This window comes from Ovis aries, chromosome 1 (assembly GCF_016772045.2).
Source record: "Ovis aries strain OAR_USU_Benz2616 breed Rambouillet chromosome 1, ARS-UI_Ramb_v3.0, whole genome shotgun sequence".
Lineage (NCBI taxonomy): Eukaryota > Metazoa > Chordata > Mammalia > Artiodactyla > Bovidae > Ovis > Ovis aries.
The window spans coordinates 90511805-90538209 of record NC_056054.1 but is presented as its reverse complement, the minus strand read 5'-3'; the positions used below and the strand labels follow the sequence as shown (position 1 = coordinate 90538209).

Below are 26405 nucleotides of genomic sequence, written 5' to 3'. Positions count from 1 at the left end.
TGTCAGTCAGAGATAGAAGTTTTGGGGACTTCCCTGGTTTCCCAGTAAAGAATTCATCTTGCAATGCAAGGGACACCGGTTTAATCCCTGGTCTGGGGACTAAGATTCCACATACTATGGAGCAACTAGGCCCACACGTTGGCCACAACTAGAGGGTCCATGTGCCGCAATGGAAGATCTCTCATGACAGAACAAAGACCCCACGTGCCTCAACTAAGACCTGACACAGCCAAAAATAGGTGGTTTTTGTTTTGTTTTGCTGTTGTTGGTTTGTTTTGGCTGCGCTGTGCAACTTACAGAATCTTAGTTCCCCAACCAAGGATTGAATCTCGGCCCTCCGAAGTAAGAGAGTGGAGGTCTAACCATTGGACTGCCAGGGAATTCCTGACAGAAGGGTTTTGATAGATGGGAAGCTCAGAGAGCCTAGCATGCCCTCACGCTTCTAAGGAAGGACACACAAAGGCCAGTCACTCCTCCAGACTCACTCAGATCTGCTGGTGTGCCCTTGACAGATGGTCGACTGGGGCTCCAGGGCCTGAGCCAGATTATAGTGTTCATGTTCTTTAACGCCAGACATGGAGACAGATCTGCATGGGTCCCTGTAAAAGCAACCTATATTTTTTACTAGAAAAGCATGTGATGTAATTAGTAGTGCAGCAATGTTGCTGGTCCTAGGAGCCTGAAACCCTGCTCTCTGCACTGGACTCTACTACTGTCCCTTGATTTGGTTTCTTCAACTGTAAATATTCATTCAGTAAACAATTTTGAGCACCTCTCTGTGTGAAGTACCACATGCTAAACTTTGAAATCACCAAGTTGGATTCGGTAGTTGGCCCCCAAAGATTTATTTACTGGCAGAGACAGACAGGGAAAGGGGTCTCAGGGAAGGCCCCACTCTGGAGGGCTGCACCCTGCCCCTCCTCACTGGGAGTCAGTAAGCAGCAAGTGAGATCACACCGCGAAAAGTGCTTGGTAAACAACAGAGGGTGAGAATGAGGTGTGCAGGGAGGAGGGAAGGGCTGTAACCCGGGAACTGTCTGCAATGTCTGGAGACCTTGGGCAGGCAGCTGACCAAGAGTGCTCAGTTTGAGGCTGGAAACCTGAGTGAGGCCTCCTGGATGTGAGGGGACCAAACCTGAAGCCCTTGAGTCGCTGTCCCAGCAGGCTGAACTCAAACCCTGCAACCTGGCCGAGCTTCTCTGGGCTCTGCCCGGCAGGAACTTAGACCCGTGTGATGTTGCCTGGGACTAGGTGCTTTTGCGGCATTGCTCCACCAACGACCTCTTCTGGGTCGTAGCTTGAATGTGACAAAGGCCAGGTCACCCCGCTATTGTGCATCCCATGAAGCCCGATTCCCACGAATCCCCTTATATAATGAATATCTTCAAGAAACACAGGCCCTAGGTGACGCCAGTTACTACCATTCTCTGTGCTAACGCGCCACCTAGAGGTCAGCTCTAGCTCAAACGATTGTGTGGGTTCTCACCATTTGCCTCCGCCCGGAAGAGGTGGAAAAGAAATGTTCAAAGGACTAAAAAGCAAGAAAACGGCAAGTGATGACAGGCAAGAGGACCCCATCATTCCTCCACCAGGCCCCCTGTCACTTGCTGATGAGATAATCAAGGGCTAAAATGTCTCAGCTTCTCACGGGACAGGGTTTCCTCTATGACTAGAGACCAGTGTGAGAATGTCACTGTATCTCATACTCTAAACTCTAGATCTGAAGAGCAAACAGGCCAAGAAAACCTTCCAGTTTGCCCTGCAGCCTAGACCCCAGTCCATCTGCTCCTCCTCTCCTACCCTAAAGTTTAGACTCTCTGTCTAGCTTGGGAAAATAGTTTTTCAGCAGATGAGCCCTCCTCTTAGGAAGAGTTTGCTGATGCTGCTTACATTTCTGGGAGCAGCTACCCTACGCTGAGCATGAACACACATTTATCGTGGGCCATTTACTCAGAAGTAGCTGGATGAATCTACAGAGGCATCAAAGATAAGCCAATACTTCAAAATCAGCACAGAGTTTTTTTTTTTTTTCTAAAGAAAATCCAAGCCAGATGGTAGTAGAGTATCAAGAAAAGTAAGCCAAAGCTCCCAAACTGAGCAAGGATCCCTTTTTTAAACACTCTTACTTTAGGTTTTTCTCTTCAATCTTTTGCCAGACCTGCAATTTAGTTTCCTACTACTACTAAGCTTTTTGAACTCAAATATAATTGGAAAACAAGATACATAAAATATTCAAGCTCCCATTATCCATCAAAGTGTCCTAGTTGATGCTGCTTGGAGATAGCACTATGTTTAGTATCCATGGAATGCCCACAGAGCTTCTGGGCATCTTTGCCTGCAAGAAGCTTCTGGTCGTTCTTCACACCAAGGACAATTCAAACATGGGGTAAACGCTGAGGAGCCTTAGGCAAACTAGAATGATGTTTTGAATCTATTTTTAAAAAGCTATAGTTGTTTGTCATGGATAAAGTGCAGTCCGCTGACTGGCTGAAGGAGCCAGAGAAAGTGAAGTTGAAATTTCCCTTCACCTATACTCTCAACTAAGGTGGATGAACTGAATTCCCAGGTGGTACAGTGGTAAAAAATCTGCCTACCAATGCAGGAGATGCAAAAGACTTGGGTTCAGTCCTCTGGGTCAGGAAGATCCCCTGGAGGAGGTAATGGCAACCCACTCCAGTATTCTTGCCTGGACAATTCCATGGACAGAGGAGCCTGGTGGGCTTCAGTCATGGGGTCACAAAGAGTTGGACAAGACTGAGCAACTGAACACACACACATGCTAGTTTGCTTCTCCTGGTAGCAACAATTCACTCAGTGCTCACAGCAATCTTGATGGGAGATCCTGAGATGAGTAGTGTTATCATTGCTGTCTTTTGGAGAAAGAAACAGAGGCTAAAAGAAACTGCATAATTTTCCTATAAGTGAAGTAGCCAAGATTCGAACTCAAGTGTTCTGCTTCCAGTTTTCCCAAGGTCAGCATCTCTCTTGGCATGAAGTCAATGTATTACGTACTGAAAAGAATGTTCTGAAAAACAATTCAGTCTGCCACAGATTGTTGCAAGAATTCTTACAGTCATCAGTACTATACAGTAAGTGGAATTTGTAGACCAAGGATGACCCTCATTCAGGGTCACTGGAGGTCAGTTCATACAAACCACTTTCTGGGAAGATCAATATTTCTCCAACAAAAAGACTTCTTTAGATGTTGGTTCCCACTTCATTCCTTTCATTTAAGCGAGACAGGTTCTTTGCCCCCTATAAAATCCCATGCAAGTGTTGTAATTATTATTCACTGATAAAGTGAGTTCCCTCCTGGGGCTAGGAGACTGGGTGGGGCCACCTGGATGCAAGGGGACAAAACCTGAAGCCTTTAGCTCGCAATCTCAGCAGGCCAGGCCCAAACCTTGCAGCCCTGGCCAAGAATGAGGAACCACTAAACAATAACTGGAAGAAACAAAGACACAATAGGGACAGTGGTAAGGATGGGTCTCTGCGCCCAGAAAAACCAGTATTTCAGAGCTGGAATGGGGCTTCCGAGAGCATCTGATGGCATTCCAAATGCTCTCTTGGCAGATGATATCAAGACCCAGCAGTTAAGCTACTTTCCAAGATCACATGGTCAGCAAGTGGCACAGCTGATCAGAATGTCAGTCCAATTGATTTCTAGCTAAAGCCACTTTTTCGTTTAACCATAGATTCAGGAGATTGTATCTTGTTTCTAAATAAAATCCAACTAGGAACCCAAATCTCTAGGGCTACCCTTGAAATGACTCTTGAGGGAAACTTGACATTCCTTATCTTGAGCTGTTTCAGATGGAATGGGACTGGGATGGGATGCGGATGGGGATGGGATGGGATGGGGAGAGCAGGGACAGGAGGGGAGGGGAGGGAAGAGGCGGGGAGTTTTTTTGGGTGCCCATAACAATAGCTAATAGCTGGAGTTTTTCCCACAGTTTGCTGGGAACTGTGCTTAGTACTTTAAATGCATTGCTGCTGCTGCTGCTAAGTCGCTTCAATCGTGTCCGACTCTTAGCGACCCCACAGACGGCAGCCTACCAGGCTCCTCCATCCCTGGTATTCTCCAGGCAAGAACACTGGAGTGGGTTGACATTTCCTTCTCCAATGCATGAAAGTGAAAAGTGAAAGTGAAGTCGCTCAGTCATGTCCGACTCTTAGCGACCCCATGGACTGCAGCCTACCAGGCTCCTCCGTCCATGGGATTTTCCAGGCAAGAGTACTGGAGTGGGGTGCCATTACCTCCTCACAACAACCGGATATGGTAGGCATGATCCTTTCTACTTTACAGAAAATGAGAACAAGGCACAGACTTGAGCTTTCACAATGTGCAAGAGGTGAAAGCAGGACTGGAACAGCTCTGTTCTACATCAAAGACGTGCTTCAAATCACTGACTTTAAAACCGTATGGTTAATGCAGGGCCCAGGGAAACTCAAAATTTTGTTGGTCATAAGAAATCCTCACATACCAGTCAGTTGTCCCTGGAGAAAAGCGCAGCTCTATTGAGCTTAAAAGAGGGTATTTCCACCATGGATGGCAGATGGGGTACTTAGGAATTTGGTTTTTTTGCTTCTTCTGCTCAAACTCTCTTACTGGAGCATGAGAGAAGAGTAGGATGAGCAATACAGAAGGGAACATTCAGGACTGGAGGTTTAGTGGAGACAGACAGGAAACAGGTTTGCTTTCTAAGCCAAGGTGTGCGTGCTTAGTCACTTCAGTTGTGTCCAATTCTTTGTGGCCCTACAGACTATAGCCCTCCAGGCTCTTCTGTCCATGGGATTCTCCAGGCAAGAATACTGGAGTGAGTTTTCATGCCCTCCTCCAGGGGATCGTCCCAAGCCAAAGGTATTCTAAAAGCCCACTCTGCCTTCAAGAGCTACAAAAGAAATTCTGTGCCATTCTATTATTTTTCAAGCCCTCCTCTGCCCCCCTCCCTACCTATGCCATTCTTAAATTCTGTCACTACCCTCAGTAACCATTTCACTAACAAATCCTGCATCTGCTAGAATTTGAATTAGACACAAGGAAAGACTTCTGGGGAAAATGAACCAGCCATCTCTGTAAACTGGAAGTTTACAGAGGGAGTAAACAAAGGGAGCCTTTATAGACTCCTTTCCTGGAGTAAGGAAAGTAATATACCCAGCCAGGTCTTCAGGGCTTCTCTAAATTAAGGCTGAAAGGAACAAACATTGAGACTTTCAACAGGAGAAGACGAGGAGGTCGTTTTCAAACTTCTTCCCTCCTTGAGTATTAAAGTCTTTCCACCTCAAAGGACCTTCCAAAACTGGTACATATTCACAGGTAAGACAGGTGACTAAGGGGTCAGACAAAACTGGTGCTTGTGGAGGAGTGGGGCCCAGGAGGTAAAACTCTAGCCGACAGGATGCATTGCTTTTTCCCCAAACCTGCAATTCATTGTGATTTATACTGTGCTTCTCCAAAATTCAAAAGTCCTCAACATCACACACTTGAGTCTTAACCTGAAGTTCCTTTTTAAGAGCTCATCTGTGTGGTCCCCATGCCACCTCCAGATTACTCATATAAAACAGGTCCTAGAAGCAGCAGTAATTCACTGATAACTGTATTCCTTCTCTGCACTGACTGTTCCTAGCATGGAACTTATACTCGTGCACTTGTCTCTGGAGCTTGCCCAGAATAATAAATAATTCAAGCTAGCCTCTAGCACTGCCGACCTTAACCACATGCCTATTGTTTTTGAGAGAGAAGAATTCACACAGCTTTTGATGGCACATTTAAAAAAGACAAAAATTAAACTACTTGATCTGGCATATGACTCAAAAGCAGCCAGTCATTCCACATATGGGATTCTACTTACTGATTTAAAAACCTGGCCTCTCCTTTGGAAAGAGGAATAAAACAGAAGCTTAAAAGCACTTACTTCTAAATGCTTCAAATACCTTGTTTTTGGTTCTAGATGCTCTCAACATACAATCACTTATGCTGTGAACACGCGTCACTTTTTTGTGTTCTGGCAAAGCATCGTTCAGCACTGCAGTCACTGTTGCTGCAACCGCTGTGAGGCTGGCGATGTGCGATACTTCAGAACTCCAAGCATGCCAGCCAGTGTTCACTGGTTTCATTTCCAGTCTGTCTACAGTGCATTTCAGTAGAAAAAACATCAACTGGTGTCAGAGAAGCAGCAGCAGCTCAGTAGAAGACCATGGGCTTCGGGTCATGTGACTACACAATTCACTTAGCCTGAGGTGTAAGATAAGTCTACCAACCTGGCTGGGTTACTGAAAGACTGAATTAGTTTGCTGGGGCTACTATAACCAAAGACCACTGAGTGGGTGGCTTAAAGGACAGTTTTTCACAGTTTTGCAGTCTAGAAGTCCAAGGTCAATATGTCAACGGGTCTGGTTTCTTCTGAGGCCTCTCGTTGGCCTGAAGATGACTGCTTTCTCACTGCATCCTTCTTGCACTTGGTCTTTTTTCTGTGCACTTGCAAGTCTGGTGCCCAGATTTCTTCTTGTTAGAAAGACACCAGTTATATCGGATTAGGGCCTACATGAAAGACCTCACTTTAATATAATTACTCTTAAAGACCTTATACAGTCACATCCCGGGGTACTGGAGATTAGGGCTTCAACATGTGAATTTAGGGGGTAGGGAGGTGGGGCACAGAATTCAGCCCATAACAAAGACTAAATGACAAAGTAAGGCCTTGATAAAATGTTCATTTTTTCCTTTCTAGGCATGGGGTAAGAACCTGTGCTTTGAAAGCATGAAGCGTCATTTTAACTCCTGCTTCTATTGCATGTTAATCATGTGAATTTGGCTAAGTTTCTTGTTTCAGCATCTGTAAAAACCTCCTGCAGGGCCTCCCTGGTGGTCCAGTGGTTAAGAATCTGCCTTGTAATGCAAGGGTCCATAAAGATCCCTTCTGCTGTGGGGCAGCTGAGCCCCATATGCCATAACTAATGAGCCTGCGCTCTGGAGCCCATGAAACACAACTACTGAAGCCTGCGTGCCCATGCTCCGCAAGAGACGCCACCACAGTGAGAAGCCTGCACACAACTAGAGTAGCCCCACTCACCCCAACTTAACAAAAGCAGCAATGAACACCCAGCACAGCCGAAAGTGAATAAATAAAATTTAAAAAGAAAAACCAACTCACCTCCTCAAACCACTGTTGTAAAGATGAAGTGCTGAGTAGGTGCTTAACAATACCTGAAAGGGGTAGGCAGAATATGTTTGCTAAAATTGCAGTATTTGTTCCTAGCAGTAACTGATTAATGCTACCAGACCACCTTCCTTGTCTCCTTAGAAACCTGTATGCAGGTCAAGAAGCAACAGTTAGAACCTTACATGGAACAACTGATGGGTTCAAAATTGGGAAAGACAAGGCTGTATACTGTTACCCTGTTTATTTTAACTTACATGCAGAGTACATCATATGAAGTGTCCCATGGATGAATCACAAGCTGGAATCAAGACTGCCAAGAAAAAAAAGCAACCACCTCAGATATGCAGATGATACCACTCTAATGGCAGAAAGCAAAGATGAACTAAAGAGCTTCTTATGAGGGTGAAAGAGAAGAGTGAAATGCTGGCTTAAAACGCAAACATTCAAAAAATTAAGATCACAGCATCCTGTCCCATCACTTCACGGCAAATAGAAGGGGGAAAAATGGAAGCAGTGACAGATTTTATTTTATTGGGCTCCAAAATACCTGTGGATGGTGACTGCAGTCAAGAAGTTAAAAGGCACTTTCGCTCCTTGGAAGGAAAGCTATGACAAACCTAGACAGCATATTAAAAAGCAGAGATAAAGCTTTGCTAACAAAGGTCCGTATAGTCAAAGCTATTATTTTTCCAGTAGTCATGTGAGAGTTGAACCATAAAGAAGGCTGAGTGCTGAAGAATTGATGCTTTTGAATTGAGGTGCTGGAGAAGACTCTTGGGAGTCCCTTAGCAAGAAGATCAAAGCAGTCAATCCTAAAGGAAATCAATTATGAATTTTCATTGGAAGGACTGATGCTGAAGCTCCAATACTTAGGCCACATGATGCAAAGAGCTGACTCATTGGAAAAGACTCTGATGCTAAAAGATTGAAGGCAAAAGAGGGTGGCAGAGGATGAGACGGTTAGATAGTAGCACTGACTCAATGATCATGAGTCTGAGTAAACTCCGGGGGATGGTGAAGGACCAAGAAAGCCTGGTGAGCTGCAGTCCATGGGGTCATGAGGGGTCAGACATGAGTTAGAGACTGAACAAGTGCTTCTTACATGTCTCTTTCTATTAAGAGCTTTGGAAACTGGTTTTGATGTTGGCCTATGACCTAAGTAAACAAAGCGACCAAACTTGGCCTTAGAAATTTCAAGATTTCTTGACTGGCTGAAAAAGCAGCAGACGTGGCAGATGAAACATTCCCTATAGAGCCTTGATTACACAAGGCTTAGTGTATTTTACAAACATGTAGGTCATAGCAACTGGCCCTGCAACACAGACAGCTTCAGCACTGGGTTACAGGCTTCTAAATAGCTGAGTGCAAACAAATACCTTTCATAAGTCAGCAGGACTATTACTTGGGCCCTAGTACATCACACTTCAAGACAAAAAAATGATAAAATCATGGCATTTTTCTTCATTTCACCTAATAAGAAAATGACAATGTGTTTTCCTATCAGGAATAAAGTAAAAATCAGCTTCCACTGTACATTTCCAGTCTAGACTTTGACCATATTGAAAGTGACCAATGCCCAAGCTTTTATTCCAATGTTTGTTAAGACTGTAAGCACTCTTCAGAACTGGAAAATATCACAGTGGGAAAAATCCTGAACATGAATCAGAAGTTCTTAATTCAAATCCTGGCTCTACTGCCCAAAAGCTTCTTAACACTGTTTGATTATCTCAATGAGCCATTTTTGGTAACTACAAAAAAGTAGAGATTAAAATCCTCTGCATCTTAGGAGTACTGTGCGAGTCAAACAAAATAATGTTTGTGGAAATGCCTCAACGAATAAATGGCAGCAGAGGTGACGATGGGATCAGTATTATGAGCTTGGCCTTCAAAGAGTTGACAAACTCAAAGGAAATAGCCCCTAACACCATATAGCAAGGAGGCTAACCAGAATACTGGCATTCTTCAAATCTCTTATTAAAGATCTACAAGATTAGAAAACACAGTCTTCAAATTCTTGATGCAGAAAGCACTCCTATTTATTTTAGTTGCACTGGGTCTCCATTGCTGTACACCGGCTTTCTCTAGTTGGAGAGAGCAGGGGCTACTCTCTAGGTGCGATGTGCAGGCTTCTCATGGCCACGGCTCCTCCTGCTATGGAGCACAGCCTCTAGGCACACGGGGCTCAGTAATTGCGGCTCTCAGGCTCTGGTGCTCGGGCTCAGAAGTTGTGACACGAGCGTAATTGCTCTGTAGCATGTGGAATCTTGCTGGACTAGGCTTCCAACTAGTTTCCCGCATTGGCAGGCCGATTTTTTTACCACTGTGCCTCCAGGGAAGGCCAGCATTCTTATTTTCTAACAAACTGTCCGATGAGTTTCTTTCCATCCACCAGGCATACAGCACCACAGTGGGTAGCATAAGGGAGGAAGAGGAGAACCAGCAGTGCCCGCCTGGGGCAGCTCACAGTGCAGGCTGCACCCCAGGCAGGCTGGAGGCTGTGTGTGACTACTAAACATGGCAGGAACTAGAGGAGGGCAGCTCTTCCCCATTTTAACTTGTACAGCTATTTGGAGACCCTCTCAAAAGGACCACAAACTTTAAAATGCACCATTTCATCCCTGTCCTTTAGGCAAGAAAAGACCAGATCATCATCGTGTTATTTTAGCTTTATTGAAGACATTACAGTAGACAAATAGACAAACACATGCTTTATAAAATATACATTCTCAGGTGTGAGAAAATATAAATAGATACTAGGAAAGGGCCACACTGGACGACAACTTGGCTTATGATTCTCTTTACATACATCAAGTACCACAGCTGCTCAGACTGACATCCTCTGACGGGTAAAAAGGGAGAAGGGGAAAGGAGAGGGGAGAAGTCGTCTCTCAATGGATCAAGAGGGCACGTTAAGCAGCCAAGAGATATCCAAGGAGCACTTGACCACCTGCTGTTCAACTAGAGCTGACAGAAGATCACTTTACTCCTTACATTTGAAAACAGGTTCAAACCAAGCTGTTCCTTTACCTTCACCCCACCTGTTGGTAGAGATTATTAGAACTGCTAAGAAACACTCACCATACAACCTTGAGGGAGGAGGTCCAAGTATTACTCCTCACACATGCACATGTGCACACAAACACACACACACACACACACACACACACACACACACACGTCCCTCACTACCCACAAAATCTCCAGGTGATTCATGGGCTTTCAGGTGTTGTTAAGAGAAGTTTGTAACATCTCTCAATTCCGAACATGTTATTTTTGTTGACAAACCAAGCAGCTGTGAAAGAAAGGAACTGAGGAAAGGAAGGCAGGAAGGGAAGGAGAAAGCAAAGAGGAAGGAGGAGTAAATTAAGCTTAACTGATGTTGACTTAGACTGTACTCCAAACAAAAAAGTTTTAGGTTAGAAGCAAGAGGGGAAAACATCTGCCACACTGAACTAGGAAAGAGACCACATAATGGAAAAATGAAACGTTACCAACAGGTTGCCTAGCAATCTTAACTCAACTTTCTGAGGTCCAATTGCTTCACAATTACATCTATAATTTGCATCAGAAGCAAAATAAGAAATGGAAGATGTAGCATAAAGTGACAGCCAATTTACCTCTGTTACTTCGCCACTCTTTTGGCATTTCTGGGGCTACTAACATGATTAAAAGAGGCCACAAGACACTTGGGTAAAACACTGGCTACAAAACTGAACACCACAATCCCATTCCCATTCCCATGGAGTCCCACCGACAAAAAAGAAATGGTGGTGGGGTAGGGAATAAAAAAAAAAAAACAAAAACAGGAATAAAAATTAAAGAGTAAAAGGGTTATAAGCTGTAATATTTCTGTAATAGTAAACTTACTGTATACAAAGGGTTCTAAAGGACAAAGATTTTAGACTGTCTGACTGCTTCTGGAGAATTCCAATGATAAAACTGAAAGAGGGTTTAAGTCATCTTGTCCGCATTCCATTTCAATACAGAAATTTCTCCAATGCTCTTAACAGATGATTACTTAGCTTCTGTGCATACTTCTCCCATGAAAAGCTGATTATTCCTACTGTCAGACAAATCTAAATTTTAGAGTGTTAGGGTATATAGAGTTATTGGCAAGTGTATATACTCTATTTCCCTGTAACTTCTGTCCCACTGATATGACCCCTGTCCAATGGAATAAAAAGAATGCATCTAATCCTTGTTTCCTATGACAACCCTCTACATAACTTTCTCTCTCCCTCTTCTTAGGAAAATGGGTAAGATTCTTAAGTTGCTTAACATCTCATATGTTTCTTTTACAATCTCCCAATGGGCAACATGAAGGCAACTGTTTTTAAACATAACATTTACCTTACAGAAAAAAAACACATTTACAGCATTATAAGATGGCACACTAGAGGGGACAGCACATTGGGCTGGGTTTCTGGTACTTCCTGTTCTACAGATTCACTTGCATCTAGGGAGAGCACATCAGAGGCTGAATGACAGAAAGCCAGTGGGGTCCACTTGTAGACCTGTGGCAGGGACGCTTGAAGTACAAGGAAAACATTATTTCTTCTTCAAGGTAGACTTACAGAATCAGTCTCAGAGGGGCACAAACAAATGAAGAGAATTTATGCATCCCTACTGATATGAAGTGGTAATTGGGTGGGGGACAGAGTATTTCTCTCGGCATTTGTTTGCCTTGCTCTTACAACATCTCTGATTAAATTGGTGGCAGGCAGACATTACACCGCTGGGAAGAAACAATGATGAGCCACTAATCCTGTTTACAGCAGAGCATCTGCTTGTTCAAAAACATGCAATGATGAAAAATTTCAGGAATTCCACCTCCTAAGATTAGAATTTATTACATTTACTATTTTTAAGACCAGGGGTAGACTATCCCCATTTAATCAAATTCCTGACTACTTTTTTAGGCAAGTGTTTTCATTTAGGAAAGCTAGCAATATCTGGGAGGACATCTCAACCAGCTGGCTATAGAGGAGCAGCCTGACACCAGTGGCAGCAGAGGGACCACTGCTGAAGGAGAGGCAGCAATTGTAGATTTTAAGTTTTCTAGAGCACTGGTGGTGTCCTCTCACATGTAACAGCTGACGCTCTTTGCAGCCTTGCTCTAACTCCACCTTTTTCACTGAAGAAAGTCCCTCAGAATGTGAGTCAGAGTACTATAATTAGAAGAATGACCTTGAATACATTAGAAAGGTAAGTCATAAACCGGTCACATATTAGCAGTGGCATACCTCTCAACAGATTCGGATACTCTGGTGCTGTAACACACCAAGGGTAGTTCTCAATCTAATCAAGATTCTTCACTTTACTGATACTGTTTTAGAAGCTTAAGGTTTTTTTCTCCTCATGAAAGGTTCTTATAGCATTACTCTTGCTATAGAGGAAATAAATCTGGCTCAAGTCAGAGTAAGCAGCATCACTCCTGTTCTACTCTAACAAATATTTCATGAAAGCAGCTTTTTATTAGAGTAGATAATCCTCCTTGATTCCTGGAGGGACCACAGATTCATAGAACGTTACAGCTGGAAAGGGCTTCAGAGCATCTAGTAAAACGTCATTTCATAAATGAAGAAGTCAGGCTGAGAAGCAGAGACTTGCCCTTGGTTACACAACTTGTGAGCAGCAGAGCTAAAACTTAATCAGGTTTCTTGATTCTAAGTCAGCCCAGTACAAGCTACACTATTAATTCAACCTAGTAAGTAAGAAGAGGGATCCAAAATTGAAAGGAGAGGAAAACAGTGTACTTAAGAAGTTCAAAATGAAAATGAATGAGGCTATTTAAAAAGGAAAAAAGAAAGAAAGAAAGACATGGTGGTATAAAGCAGCTAAAAAAGTGCTGCTGCCTAAGGGACAAAAACAGGATTGAAAACTAGTATGAAATTCAGCCAAACTTCCTGGCAAAGAGCTGAGAAATTACGTAAAGTTTAAAACCCTTGAAATGTACAATGACTTAAAAATTGATATTTTCATTTAAGTGACTGAATTCATCTAATACATAATTACTCCTCACTCAATTCAGAGGACAGAATCCGACAGCCTTTCTTTCTGAAAGCAGAAAGAAAGAAGAGCTTTAGTTCATTACACTTTATTACAGCACTAAGTCTTTTGTTAACATAAAGCTTTTCACTATCAGAAATTCAAGAAAACGTTTTGGCTTAAATAATCACTTGTACAAAACAAGGACCATGCTGAAGTTTTATGAGTTTCTGCATGTTCTTCCCCAAAGCAATATTCCCTTAAGATATACTGTGCATTAGTAGAAGAGATATTAAACTGTTTAAAACAAACACACACACAGAGGAAAAAAAGCAATCTTTGGTTTCCTCATCAACAAAGTACTTTGCTCAAAGAAGATATTCCCAAAACAAGTGTTCCTTTATCTGTGTGTATGTGGCAATAGCAAGACTACTAGTCTTTTGAAAGTCTTTTTATGCTAGAAAGATTATATTACCTGGCACTTGTAAACAGATGACAAATGATTAGATGTATGAATCTCTAGGTATCAAGAAAGTGGTTAATTACACCAAGATTGTGTTTGTGTGTATGCAATCACTAGGTACCGTGCTTCTATAGTTATTATACTTCTTAACAAGTATGTATTCAAAACTTGAAACAAAATCTTTGGATTCACTAAACCAAGCTGTACAAAATCTGTGGTCTGAGAAGCTGTTGTCAGTATTATAACTGGATATTATATATATAATTTTAGCATATCAAAAATATTTACATTGCAACACATATGATCAGTGAATACAAAAATTATTTATAAATGCACATATATTTACAATGAGACCCCTGGATGACAGGGACCAAAAAAGAGAGAGAGATTCACAAGAATACAAAACTCTTGACCTGGTAATAGCTGGTCAAGTCTGGGATTCCTGTCGACGACCTTGAATATCAAAGCCCCACTCTCAACTATATGTTTAAAATCACTGCAGAATCCCAGGCACACTTCCCAGGGGCCTCCGGAGTTATTTCTCTTCCTTGGAAGGCAAAACAAAATGGCGCTGTTTATTCAGGGTCATTCTGCAGGTTGAGACAATCCAAGGTGTTAAGCAGCAAGGAGACTCTTCCTAAGAGGCTATGCACACCTGGGCACATCCCGGTAGAACCATCACAAAGCACTTTGTCCTTTATCTTCCTCTGCCCGGGTTGCACATTTTCTATTAGATGTACCCATTTCTGTCAGCCGTTCTTACCCTTTCTTCATCAAGTATAAGCCAAACGAATGCCTGGCCTACCTTGGTGTGGTCAGAAAGAACTGTAGACGTAAGTAAAGCAAATGCTGACTTTGGGGTTTCTTCTGAACTCTGAGGTAGTAAATACAAAATCAACTAATCTGAGTCTGCTGAAATTGCATCCTAGAGCGAGTTTCATGTGCCCTCACTGCCATCGCGAACATTCCGAGTCCTACTAAAATCAAAAGTGTGGTCGTGCAACCTGTGACAGGGCGTGGGGCAAGTGGAACAGTCTGGATCAGTCTCTGCCAGGCCCTCGTTTTGATGGAGTTGTGATGACTCAAGGACTGACTGCTGGGGAAAAGGAGGATGAGGCATACCTGGTTCTCTGCTTATGTTCCACAGAGGCCGCTGCAAGGTTTCTGAGAATGAAAGACAGTAATAATTACCAGTGGTGAACGGAAGTTTAAATTTTCTAAGACCTAATTTTCTTCTACCCAAGTCTTCAAAGAAATAAAGATGCCCAATATTCCTAAATAAAAATGTTAAGATCAAATGTATACTTGCCATTTTTCTTTCAACAACCAAAAAAAGAAAAGAAAACAAAAACTGGAACTATGGTCTTTCAAACCCTTCTAACCAACAACCTCACCAGTTAATTCCTGAAATCGTGCTATGTGTCATCTACTTTCACCTATTACGGGTGTTTCTGCTACTATAAAAATGAAAGCTTAAAACTCTTTATACACAGGGAAACAGACTAAAAGAGAATTAGTATCCAAATAGTAATGAAAGTTGCATAATACATAGAAAAAACCATGGATTAAGCAGTCATTATATCGTTAAATAACAAATATCTATCTTTAAAAAATCATTTTAAAAATAACCATTCCCCTTCAGCTTCTAGCATGCCAGTAATTCTAAAAACAAAATAATAACCAAAAGCTGGTATTTTAAATCAGGTTATCTGTATTTTGGTTTAAAAAATATGTATTTCTCATTATTATTTACTGCAGTGGTGAGCACTTTCCCCAGAGAACATTGACTGAAAATTATTATTAACTTCATGGGGCTGCATTTTGAAAAAGGCTAGCCCAACATTCTAGAAACGAACACTAAGAAATAAAGGTAAGACCATGTGCAAAATAAGCTAGAGCAGGGTTTCTCAAGATTTAATACGCATAAAATAACCTGGAGATTGTGTTAAAATACAGACTCTGGTTCACATGCTCTGCATCTCTAACAAGCTCCTAGGCAATACTAATGCTCTGGGTAACAACGAGCTACAGCACCCTAGGTAAGGGACAAGCAGCACACCAAAGCACTCTCATTTGCCGATTTCCTCACCTACAGACCAGACTAACAATACAGATAACCCCAAAGCTGGGGAAAGATACACTGCGTTGTCAGTTCTACTTAATATTTTCTGTGTGTACAGCTCTTCTAAGACATGGGGAAATGGAGTTAGTGTTGATGCCTTTGTTTCACGGACACAGAACTTTAAAGACGGGACTAGTAACAGGGTATTTCTCTCTGACCTGTATGCACCCTCTTCAGAAAACTTAGTTAAGAGAACAACAGAGCACACAGGAAAAGTCCATGCTATTCCATTTGTTCCAGCCAGAACCATCCCCGGAGACACCACCGCACAACACCTTCCACTGGAAACCTGCAGTAGCCAGCCCCACCCAGCTTCCAGTGCTCTTCCATTCCAGGCTGACAAGAGGGTGAGAGCTGATGAAGAGCCTGGATGGATAAGACGACATACTCAGGAGTGCCCTTCATGGTCTAGACAGAGTTTCATTTGGCTTTGTTTTGATTTGCTTTACCGACTGGGTTGTTTCAAATGCCCCATCTTCACAATACAACCTGTGTTCCTCTTCTTCATCTGCACAATACAACTGAGAGCAAATACCTGCCAAGTTGCCAAGTCACACTGACATTCAACATTTACCTGATGTAACAGCAACCAAATAAAATGTTTTTAAATCATAGAAGCGAAAATATTCACCACATTATGCCCAGATTACTGCATCCTTGGTATTTCAGGTCTCCATTATTTAAATAAATATGGAAGAAAAAAGTACTGCCTATGTGAAACTTTTTATATAAACTTTTTCTGTAACTTTTCCTGAATCTTTAGAAATAAGATCTTGCTACTCCCACAAAAACTGTTTTCATCCTACAACTTCAGACTTCTTTCCATAAAAATCTCTGGCTCTAGTCTGTAAGTAGCTAATTATTACAGTATACCAATTTTTTGTTTCTGTCAAATGAGAGTGCTACGGACATGATAGAAGGAGAAATCAAGTAGGGGGAAGTGAAAACAAACCAAAACAACAAACAACGCTGTGCCCTTTACCACTGCTCATCTGTGTGGAGGAAGGCTTCTTCTCATTTATCCTCTCATGGTTGGTGGGAAAGGCAGATCTCTCTCTATCTGCTGACGACACCAGGCTCTCCAGGGTAGTGGCATCTTGGGGAGGATGTGCCAAGTAAGTCTCTTTGGGCATCTGGACCATGAGGCTGGACAGCGTCTGATCCAGAACATCCTCTTCAGTGATATAGGTGTACGGACAGTATTCTCGGGTCCGGGAGTAGATGTTAGCATTGTCATAACAATCTGAGCAGATAACTCGGGTGCCAGTGCCACCTAATGACAACATGGGAAAGAAACCAAACACCCTTCAGTTCAGGACTCAGTTTTGCCAATCATTAGTTTTCTCTAACAGTTGTCATCACTGTCATCACAGCTGGCCTTTGTTCAAAACTTACATTATAAACATGATGAAGTTTCAAGGTCTTTCTGTGAATTAATTTATTTAATCCTTATAATATGCTTATGAGGTGAGTACTAATTATTATCACTATATTATACACGGAGTAACTACAACACAGAGAGGTTGGGTAACTTGCCCAAAGATGTATTGCCCATTGGAAAGCTGAAACTTAAACTCTGGTCCTCTAACCAGAGTTTATTCAGCACGCATGCTCTTGAATAGTACATTAAATCATCCTTGTCCAGCCTGAATAAAGTCATGCTAAAATCAAGAAAGCCAAGATAAGGTTGGCACTGTGCTACAGGACACATGTTTGGCTTAAGCAAACTAAAGCAGAGAACAAGAAGCTAGGATGACTTCACTTCACGAAAGCCCCTATGACTTTCACGAGTCAAGAGGTTAAGCAACACTAATTGCTAAAAGGACTCCTAGAGAAAGTTTCTGACGGTCACGGGTCCTGCCTGACAAGTGTGTGTTTGGTAGAAGTAAAAGTTTAATAATGAGCTCCCTGGACCATTAAGTGTTTGAAAATTGAATGATAAAAGAAAGGAAAGTAAGAACTAGACAGTGAGTTACTTATTCATGATCAAGCAACAGAATTGTCAGAATTGGAAAAGAACTGGAAGTAATTAAGTTTAACCCAGAAAGTAGTGTTATTTCCTACCAACTGCAAAGAGTAGAGGCTTTTAAGGACCTCGCTGTCAGTGCAGTGGTTAGAATTTGGTGTTTTCACTGACACGGCCCCCGGTTCAATCCCTAGTCGGGGAACTAAGATCCTACAAACTGCTGAGTGCAGCCAAAAAAAAAGCTAGAAATACCATCCTTTCCATGGAAACTCAATAGAAAATCCAATTTGTGGATTTACATAGAAGTTCTAGTAACACCCAGTCTAAAAAAAATCCCTGTAGAAATGAAACAGACTTTCCATTTGATTAGTACTTGAAGTACTACACAGATTCATTCAAAGAATCTTTGAGAATCTTGAGAGAAATGCTTTATAAAATATTGTTGTTTTATTTTTAAAATGAAGAAATTAAAGCTCAGATTTTAAATAACTTGTTCATGACCACATGGCTGGAAAGAAGAACTGAGTCAAACCCAATTCCATCCCTTAATTCTCCTCCCTGCGCTCTGTCACTCCCCATGGGAAGGGTGGAGTGGAGAAAAGTACTGTTGAGAAGTTAGGTTCTTAATTATTAGAACTTAATTATTTTATATCTCTTAATCATTATTTTATATCTTAACTATTTTATCTCTCTCTGATGCTCTCCAATATATACTGAGAATCATCAATACCCTTTAAACCTGAGTGAATGTCTACCTGTCAGCAGATAGAACAAACTTCCTGGACGTGGTCTGAAGGGTGCTCATGCCTGAAAAGGATAAAAGACACCTGAGAGAAGTTTCTAGACCATCTCTCTCCCATAACAATACTTTGGTCTGGAAGCCTTTGCTGTGTTCGCCAATCCCTTGTTTAAGAATGTGTTCCTCTGGAGTAGGAAATGGCAACCCACTCCAGTATTCTTGCCTGGACAATCCCATGGACAGAGGAGCCTGGTGGGCTGTGGTTCATTGGGTCATAAAGAGTTGGACATGACTTAGCACACATACAAGGAAATAATTACTGTATATGTGTCATTTTCTCTTTATCTGCTTATAATTTATATTTGTCACGTAGTAGATTAGCTAATGATATGGGTTGTAGAAACAGATCACCTAGGTTTGAATTTTTTCTCCCTCTCAATGATCACTAAGTGTAGTCATGTATGAATGTCTTAATTTCTCTGTACCTCAGTCTTCTAATCGGTGCATTAGTGATTATACTGGTACTGAATACATAGATTGTCATAGGGACTGAGTCTGCAGATGTAAAAATATTTAAATGGCTTCTGATACATAGTAAACATCATTCAATATATGTTAACTATTTTTCTTTTTGAAAAAAAGTATTCCTCCTTTCTGTCAAATGATTTTCTCCTCCATTAAGACTCTAGTCAATTTTCATCCTATCTTGCATGGATCCAAATGTTTTCATTGTGTATCTTATTTTAAAATACTGCTTCAAGTTAGTGGGGAAGACTATCCACTGAAAACTAAACCCAACCAGGTAGGCTGAAACAGGAAGCACAGACAATGAAGAGTCAGTACCATCAGTGCCTCTGTGTAAATATCCATTGGCAGGAGGCATAAGTTGCTGATGACTGCCTGCCTCAGAGTTGCTGTAGCCTTCCTGTGGCTCAGACAGTGTTCCTTGGGAAGACAAGTAGCTGGGAATGTCTGCAGGCAGATTGAGTTCCTCTGTAAAAGAGACATGTGTAACTCTCAAATAAAGTTAAGTAATTCAGGTCAACACTCAGAAGACTATTTTGCAAATGTATTCTACTTCTGTACTAGTGACCAGGAAAATGTCATGTACCCAGGAACTCAAAAGCTCTTAGAATTTTCTCTTAAAATTATTTCTCATTAGAATTCTCCCCCAAGCTTCATTTTAAAAGTACTAGCAAACGAAACAAAACCTAAAGTCTGCAGTCCACAGAGGCACTTTCACAATCTATCTGGCTGCATCGTACCTCTTCTCTCACAGAGCTTCAGGGTGAGTGAGAGGTGTCAAAGACTGACCGCTGCCAGAAGGACTCCACTCTTTCCCACAGGAATTTACAAGAGAAATAAGCCTTAGGAATTAAAGAAAGAAGGTGCACTGCAACTGTTTATGAGAGCAAAGTCTGGAGGGACTGTCTAGAAACTCTTAAAATTATTCACTAGAGAGCTCCCATCACATCAAGGAAGCAGGACATTTTAACAGAAAAACTCTTCCTCTACCACACATAAGGTATCAAAACTCCTCACTACATTTTGACTCAGACAAAAGCCACAGAGGTCAACCGGATACCACTTACCTGTGTTTGTAATACTATAGTCTTCGTTTTTCCTCCTCATGTGGTAAATAACAATGACCCAGATCAAAGAGGTGCCCACTACACAGCAGACCACAACAATGATCACAATGCCAACTGTGGTCCAGCCATCATCTTCATGCCCAATGCTACTCTGGGAAGAGTCACAGTTGGGGGATGAAATCACATTGAGGTAAATGTGACCACGTTCTGTCCCAAGGGTGTTTGACATAATGCAGGTATATTTCCCAGCATCATCTAGCCCAGCATCTACGATGATGAGAAGCTGGTTGGCTGCAGCAAAGAAGTGCCGTTCTGTCACCAGCAAAGGTCCATCATCTTTGGTCCAGTTGAGGCGAGGGGTGGGACTCCCTCCAGCTATGCACTGTAATACTGCAGTTTCACCTCGGGTTACTGTCTTGTCCTCCAGGGGTCTAACAAATGAGGGTGTCTCTAACAGAAAGATACATTTAAAAAATATCAGGCAATTTTATCCTTAAAATCCTACTGAATTAGACTAATGAGGTTATGATGAAATAAACACTTTCATAAGCTCATGGGAGGATTAGAAGTTTTTCAGAAAAGCAAAAGCCTCAAAAAATCTAAATCTCCTCTCAGGAATTCTACCTAGAGCAAGCAATCCCAGGTGAAGAAGTCAAGATTCATACACAAAAAATGTTTATTACAAAATTAATTGTAATTTTTAAAGATGAAAAAATCTAGCAGAAAAATGAGTAATTTACAGTACAGTCACATATTTCATGAAGACAATGACAATGTAACCCCGTGATATAATATTAAGTGGAAAAAGTAGGTATACATAACCACATGAAGATGAGTAGTTTTAAAAAGTCCAGAATATATAAAAATCTAAACAGGGTTTGAGTGACTTTCCTTCCTTTTTTCAAATTTTCTGCATATCTTAAAATTTTTAAACAATAAGTTTATTTTCCTGGTTATACAAGTAGTTACACAAACCAACGTATTTTTAAAAACCCTAACATCTGGAGGCCAAGAGAATTTGCCTTGATTTGAGCCCCATAAAGACAAATGTTCTAATAAGAAAAAACTGGCTTATCAGGGGAAATCTACAGGGAAAAGACATTGTACCAGAGCACAGGATTAACAGGAGCACACTGGAAGGAAAATGAGAAATCTAACCAGAAAACAGGTCTTTTTGTCTTTTACTTTTTTTTTTTTTTTAATGAAGGGGGAAAAAGTTAAATTGTCTCAAGTTCTCTGAAGCAGTATGATGAAAATTCACTATGAATCATAGAAAAAACATATAATGAAGTAGAAAACTGACAGAAACAGAACAGGGTAAAGGGATTTGAATTTTCAATTCGTGGGATAAAAATCTCCAATTCCGCCCTCAAAATTTCCCCAGATTTCAGTTAACTGTTCCACTAATATCCAAGCTTGACACATACCTGTATAAATTGGCAGAACAATGAAACAAAGAAGGATCGCAACTGAAATCTAACTTGAGATTTTTCTTGGCATTAAGACCAAGAGTTGATCCACAATAAAAGGACTCCCACAGAAGTATGGACCCACAAAGCAGTAAACATACCTAACACGATGAGCGAGGCATTTGCTGAGAGACCGCCTGCTATATTCTGTGCCATGCAGCTATAGATCCCCATGTCTTCTATTTTCACATTTGCAATGAAGAAGACATCATCCTCAGGCATGACATGCATGCGTCTCTCTCGAGCCGCAGGGAAGTCAGTACCACCATCTTTCTGCCAGGAAATCTGTGGTGCAGGGTGCCCCTCCGCAGCACATTCTAATCTGGCCATGGCACCAGTGCGAATAGTTAGATCCATTGGAGTTTTCAGAAAAGATGGCATCTCTGTTCCAAAAAAGATCACCAGAAGATAGTGGGTGGGGAAATATATATATACATACACACACACGCACACAAGGGAGAATCTACTAAGCAAAATGCCAACTGTTGTGCTGCTCCATTTCTTTGAGAAGACATGCTCTCTGCATTGACAGTAACTTCAGAGGCCATCTTTTCTCTAAGAATCTCAGAGCATGGCGTACAGTGATGACTAACTCTTCCAGAATGCATGACAAATCTACCTGATCTCCTTGACAGGGACAGAAAAAGCTGAGGCCATAAACTTTTCTGAACCCATATTTTAGCACTTAATATTTACTATTCCTTACTTAAGAGATGCATGATTAAAAAAAAAAAATTATGCCTTCAAACACATGTACATCTTTTGGTTGCACAAAGCCTGAAGTGCTGTAGTTATTCAATCTAACAGGCAATAGACCAATCAAGCTGTTGTTTACTTTTTCAACAGACACAATGAAAAAGAGCATTATTTTCAAAAATGGTTTCACTGACTACATTTAGACAATGATAATGATCAATGGTCCCAGAAATGTTAATACTCCCAGTTACTGAATGGCCCTATGAACAGTGTCAGGAATAAATTTTATAGTTTTCAGAGCAGAATTACAGTTCTAGAAAGAAAATGAAGAATTAAAAATATATATTTTTTCAAAAACACAAAAGAGAGTAGTTCATCTCCTGAAACCATGGAATTCACCTTTACCCCTCAGTCAAAGACTAATTAGGGACAGCAAGTGGGTAAATTAACAATCCAGCCTGTATACTACCATAATGCTAAAGACAAAAACAGTAAGGACCCTCACCCAGTGTCAGGTTTAATGTAATCTTCTTGGTCAAAAGTTCAAAAATTAAACATGAAAAATCCTTCTAACTATAAAACCATCAGGAGCATAATTTCTTACCATTCACAGTCAGTTTGGCTTTATGAGAATAGTTAGAACCGAAGTGATTAGTAATAATACACTGATATTTTCCTTCATCTGTGAAATTCACACTGAAAAGGTGTAGGACACTAGTATATTCCAGAGCTTCTCCAGCCTGCTGCTGATAACGAACAAAATTCTCAGTGTCAGCATCATACAAGACTTCACTGTCTTTGCGCCACAGAGCAGACATGGGTGAATCACTGCTGCTCACCGCAGCGCATGTCAGAGTCACATTCACGCCTCTCAGAGCAACTGTGGTTTCAGGATGAGTTCTTATCTGTGGCTTGAGCAAATCATCTAAGAGGAAAAAATACAGGGCAGGAGCCAAGTCACTTATTTATTTTTGCTTCTACAGATTCAATTTAAAAAAAAATAATATAAAACTGTATGTTCTGTTGACAAAATGTCATAACGTTGAAAGGGCCTACAGAACTAGAACCCAATTCCCTTATTTCAACATGAGGAAAATGACACCCAGAAGGGTCAATGACTTGCTCTAAGATAGATAAATCAGCAGCTCAGCCTGGAATGGAACCCAGGTTTTCAAACTTCAGGGCTTAGTATTCTTCCCACCCTCCCTTACTGTCACTTATGCTTAGAATGCACTATCTTAAGTATTACCAGTTACTGGCAAAAGCAAAAACTTAAATTAGAATTTTAAAACAAGCTTTAATTCTATTACCCTTTGTATGTTTATGTATATGTATGTGTTTGTGTATATATAACATATAAAAATAGATATTCTATTAATAAAACATTCTATCTGAAAGTACTTTGTACATAACTTTCAACTAAAATAGTGAAAAATTTCAAATATGTCAAAAGTCCAACTGAAGACTGGCTTAGGACTGGCTAATAAACTATAGATTCATAAATGATAATATGTTATTGAATTGATTCAGAGAAGCAGGTATATGAATTTTTAACGAAATGTCTTTACTCAGTAACATTTCACTGTGTCATATATAGGGTATGTTTACATTTAAAACTAAGTAAAGTCAGAAGGGCATTCATGGCAATGTAGCTAGGCTCTTTGCTTTCTTCCTTAAAATTTGTTTTACAAATTTTACAAATTTAAAATTAGTAAAAACAAGTTAAGTATTTTATGCACCTTAACTTCCAAATGTCCTAAGCATTTAAGTAATCTGGCAATATACAGGTATCTAAATGCTACCAGCAACACAGATACACTGATCTAAAAGTTCCATTGCGTGAAAGTTAAGAATTACTTTAAAGGAAATGTAAGTGTAAAAGAAAAATCTCCAAAATGAGAATACAGATGTATACTTGAAATGGCGATTAAGCGTTAGAATTAAGATAACTCGTCTATGACAACTTGTCTATGTACCCTCTTCTCCTCCAAAAAACTGCCGAACCTTGCTGTTTTGTCTTAAGAAAATGTATTAAAAGTAGAAAACAAATGAAATTGGTACATCCATACATTGTTGGTGACCACATAAAGTAGTGCTATCTGTTTGAAAACGCCTAGGAGCACTTTTTCAAGATCTACTAAATATAAAATCATACTTCTGAATGAACTCATGAACAAACAAACTCATACTTTTTGATGCAGGAATCTTACTAGTTATTTACTCTAAGGCTAACAATCCCCTAAACACAAAAGGCTTACATTCATAAACATGCTATTATACTGTCATTATTTTAAATGATTAAGAATACACAGAGGGAAAAAGACTGCCTAAGTTATATTAAGTCAAAGAACACAAAATTTAAGCTACAATTACAATATTAGAGGAAAAAAGTAAAGAAATGGAAACAAGCTAGTGGGAAAGCATTCTACTTTACATTTTTTAAATTCTGTTGTTAAGACAGTAAGGAATAAGATACGAAATTTAAAACAAAAATACAAACCACAGACAAAATCTTTCAGATCCACATTCAGGATGCTTTGCCCTGCAAGCCATTCAGGGTGTGCACAGCTTACATTCACAGAATGTTGAAAGTTATTATCAACCAGCCACTGAAGCAACCACTTGGAATGGCAGTCACAGAGCAAACTGTTTGTGTTCAGAATCCTGTAGAAATACAGAGGAAAATAACTGCTCTTTATTTTTCATTCCAAGTTTCTCCAGCATTAAAAGCTTACTACATATCTATTCAGATTTCTTGCCAAAAAAATGCCTAACCTGACTCTAGCCATAAGAAAACAAATTCAAGCAGTCAACCTTGTTTCCTGAAATACGACAGTGTGATGAAAGACACTAACAGAAGGTGTTGGGGAATAAGGGTAAGGGATCTATTTTTAGTCTAAAGGAAACTAAAGAGTCATTACAGTCAAATGGAGAGTGAGATACTTCATTAAGAAAATATATCTACAAAGGACATTTTTTGGACACAGGAAATCTAAGTATCGACTGCATGTTAGATATTATTTTATCAATGTTAATTTCATTAGGTGTGATAATAGTATTGTGGTTATGCAAGAAAATAACCTTGCATAGGAAATACATGCTAAGATATTTTAGGAGTAAAATGTCATGATGTCTATAGCTTACTTTCAACTGGTTAAGCAAAGTAATAGTATATATATGTATATGAGTGCGTGCGGAAAGAGGGAGAGGGATGGAGAGAAAGGGAAGGAAAAAGAAGGAAGGAGGGAGAGAGAAAAATATGTAACAAATTTGGCAAATAGTTAAGAATTGATGAATGCAGGTAAATGGAATATGGATGTTCACTGTGCCTTCCTTTAAATTTCTGAGGTCTAAAAATTTTCCCAAAGAAATTTGGGGAAGAGCTTACTATATATATTAGAACAAAGAGACAACTTTGTTGTGGAGAGGGTATAATTATTCTCAAATTATTTCATCAAGATTAAAAACATTTCAGCCCTGTGGCAACATGTACTACAACTTAAACTAAGAACCACTGAAAAATGGTTTGTGGTCATAATAGGCCTATAAAATACATTTGAAAAGTCAGCGTTTTCTTTTAATCACCCTTAAATGTCCCATCCCCTTGGAACCAGGGAAAGCAAGTGATTTTGACAATATTATAACCTGCTTTGTGTCCATCTCTAAAATCCTCAAGCAGTTTTACAGTTCGGTATAAAAATACCTAAGATCTGATTCCAAAGAAGTTTCAAACAGTCTTTAGGGGTACCCCAAAAGCCATATTTTATCAAGGGCAATTTTAAGTAAGCAGGCCAAAGACTACATTCTGCATTTAAGAATTCTTATGCTATACGCATTCATTCACAGAGAAATATCTGAGACTACTATATGCCAGGCACTGTTCTAGGCTGTGGCACCATCGCCCTCTCAAAGCTTGTATATTTAGACTCAAGCAATAAACAAACAAATGCAAAGTGGAGTTACAAAGTTAAGTCCTATCAAGGAAAAACAAAGCTGGGCAGAGACAGAAGGAAAGCAGCTACCACTTAAGAGACAGCAGCTACCAGTTTGGATAAAGCAGTCAGGGAAAGAGTTTTTGAAGAGATGGCATTTGGGCAAAGACCTAAAAGACTCAAGAAAGCAAATCACGTGATCTGGGGTCAGAGTGTCACAAATGGAGGAAACTGCACAAACACCTTGAGGCCAGTGCTTCGGAAAAGCATCTACG

General features: G+C 40.5%; 1 protein-coding gene across 14 annotated transcripts in view; it reads right to left on the bottom strand.

Annotated features, from left to right (window-relative positions):
• Window positions 1–9814: 9814 nt before the first annotated feature.
• Window positions 9815–26405, bottom strand: part of LRIG2 (leucine rich repeats and immunoglobulin like domains 2) — a 63240-nt gene continuing 46649 nt past the window's right edge. For 13 of the 14 annotated variants that reach the window (XM_015092177.3, XM_042252694.2, XM_042252673.2 and 10 more), the window contains 7 exons: window positions 24699–24862; window positions 22803–23123; window positions 21604–21885; window positions 20034–20483; window positions 19285–19434; window positions 16719–17009; window positions 9815–14778 (listed from right to left, as the gene is read on the bottom strand). In XM_015092177.3, the coding sequence (XP_014947663.3) occupies window positions 14552–14778; window positions 16719–17009; window positions 19285–19434; window positions 20034–20483; window positions 21604–21885; window positions 22803–23123; window positions 24699–24862 (1885 nt within the window). In that variant the 3' untranslated portion in view covers window positions 9815–14551. The remainder of the gene's footprint in view (window positions 14779–16718; window positions 17010–19284; window positions 19435–20033; window positions 20484–21603; window positions 21886–22802; window positions 23124–24698; window positions 24863–26405) is intronic. The other variant, XM_060412804.1, reaches the window with a different exon arrangement.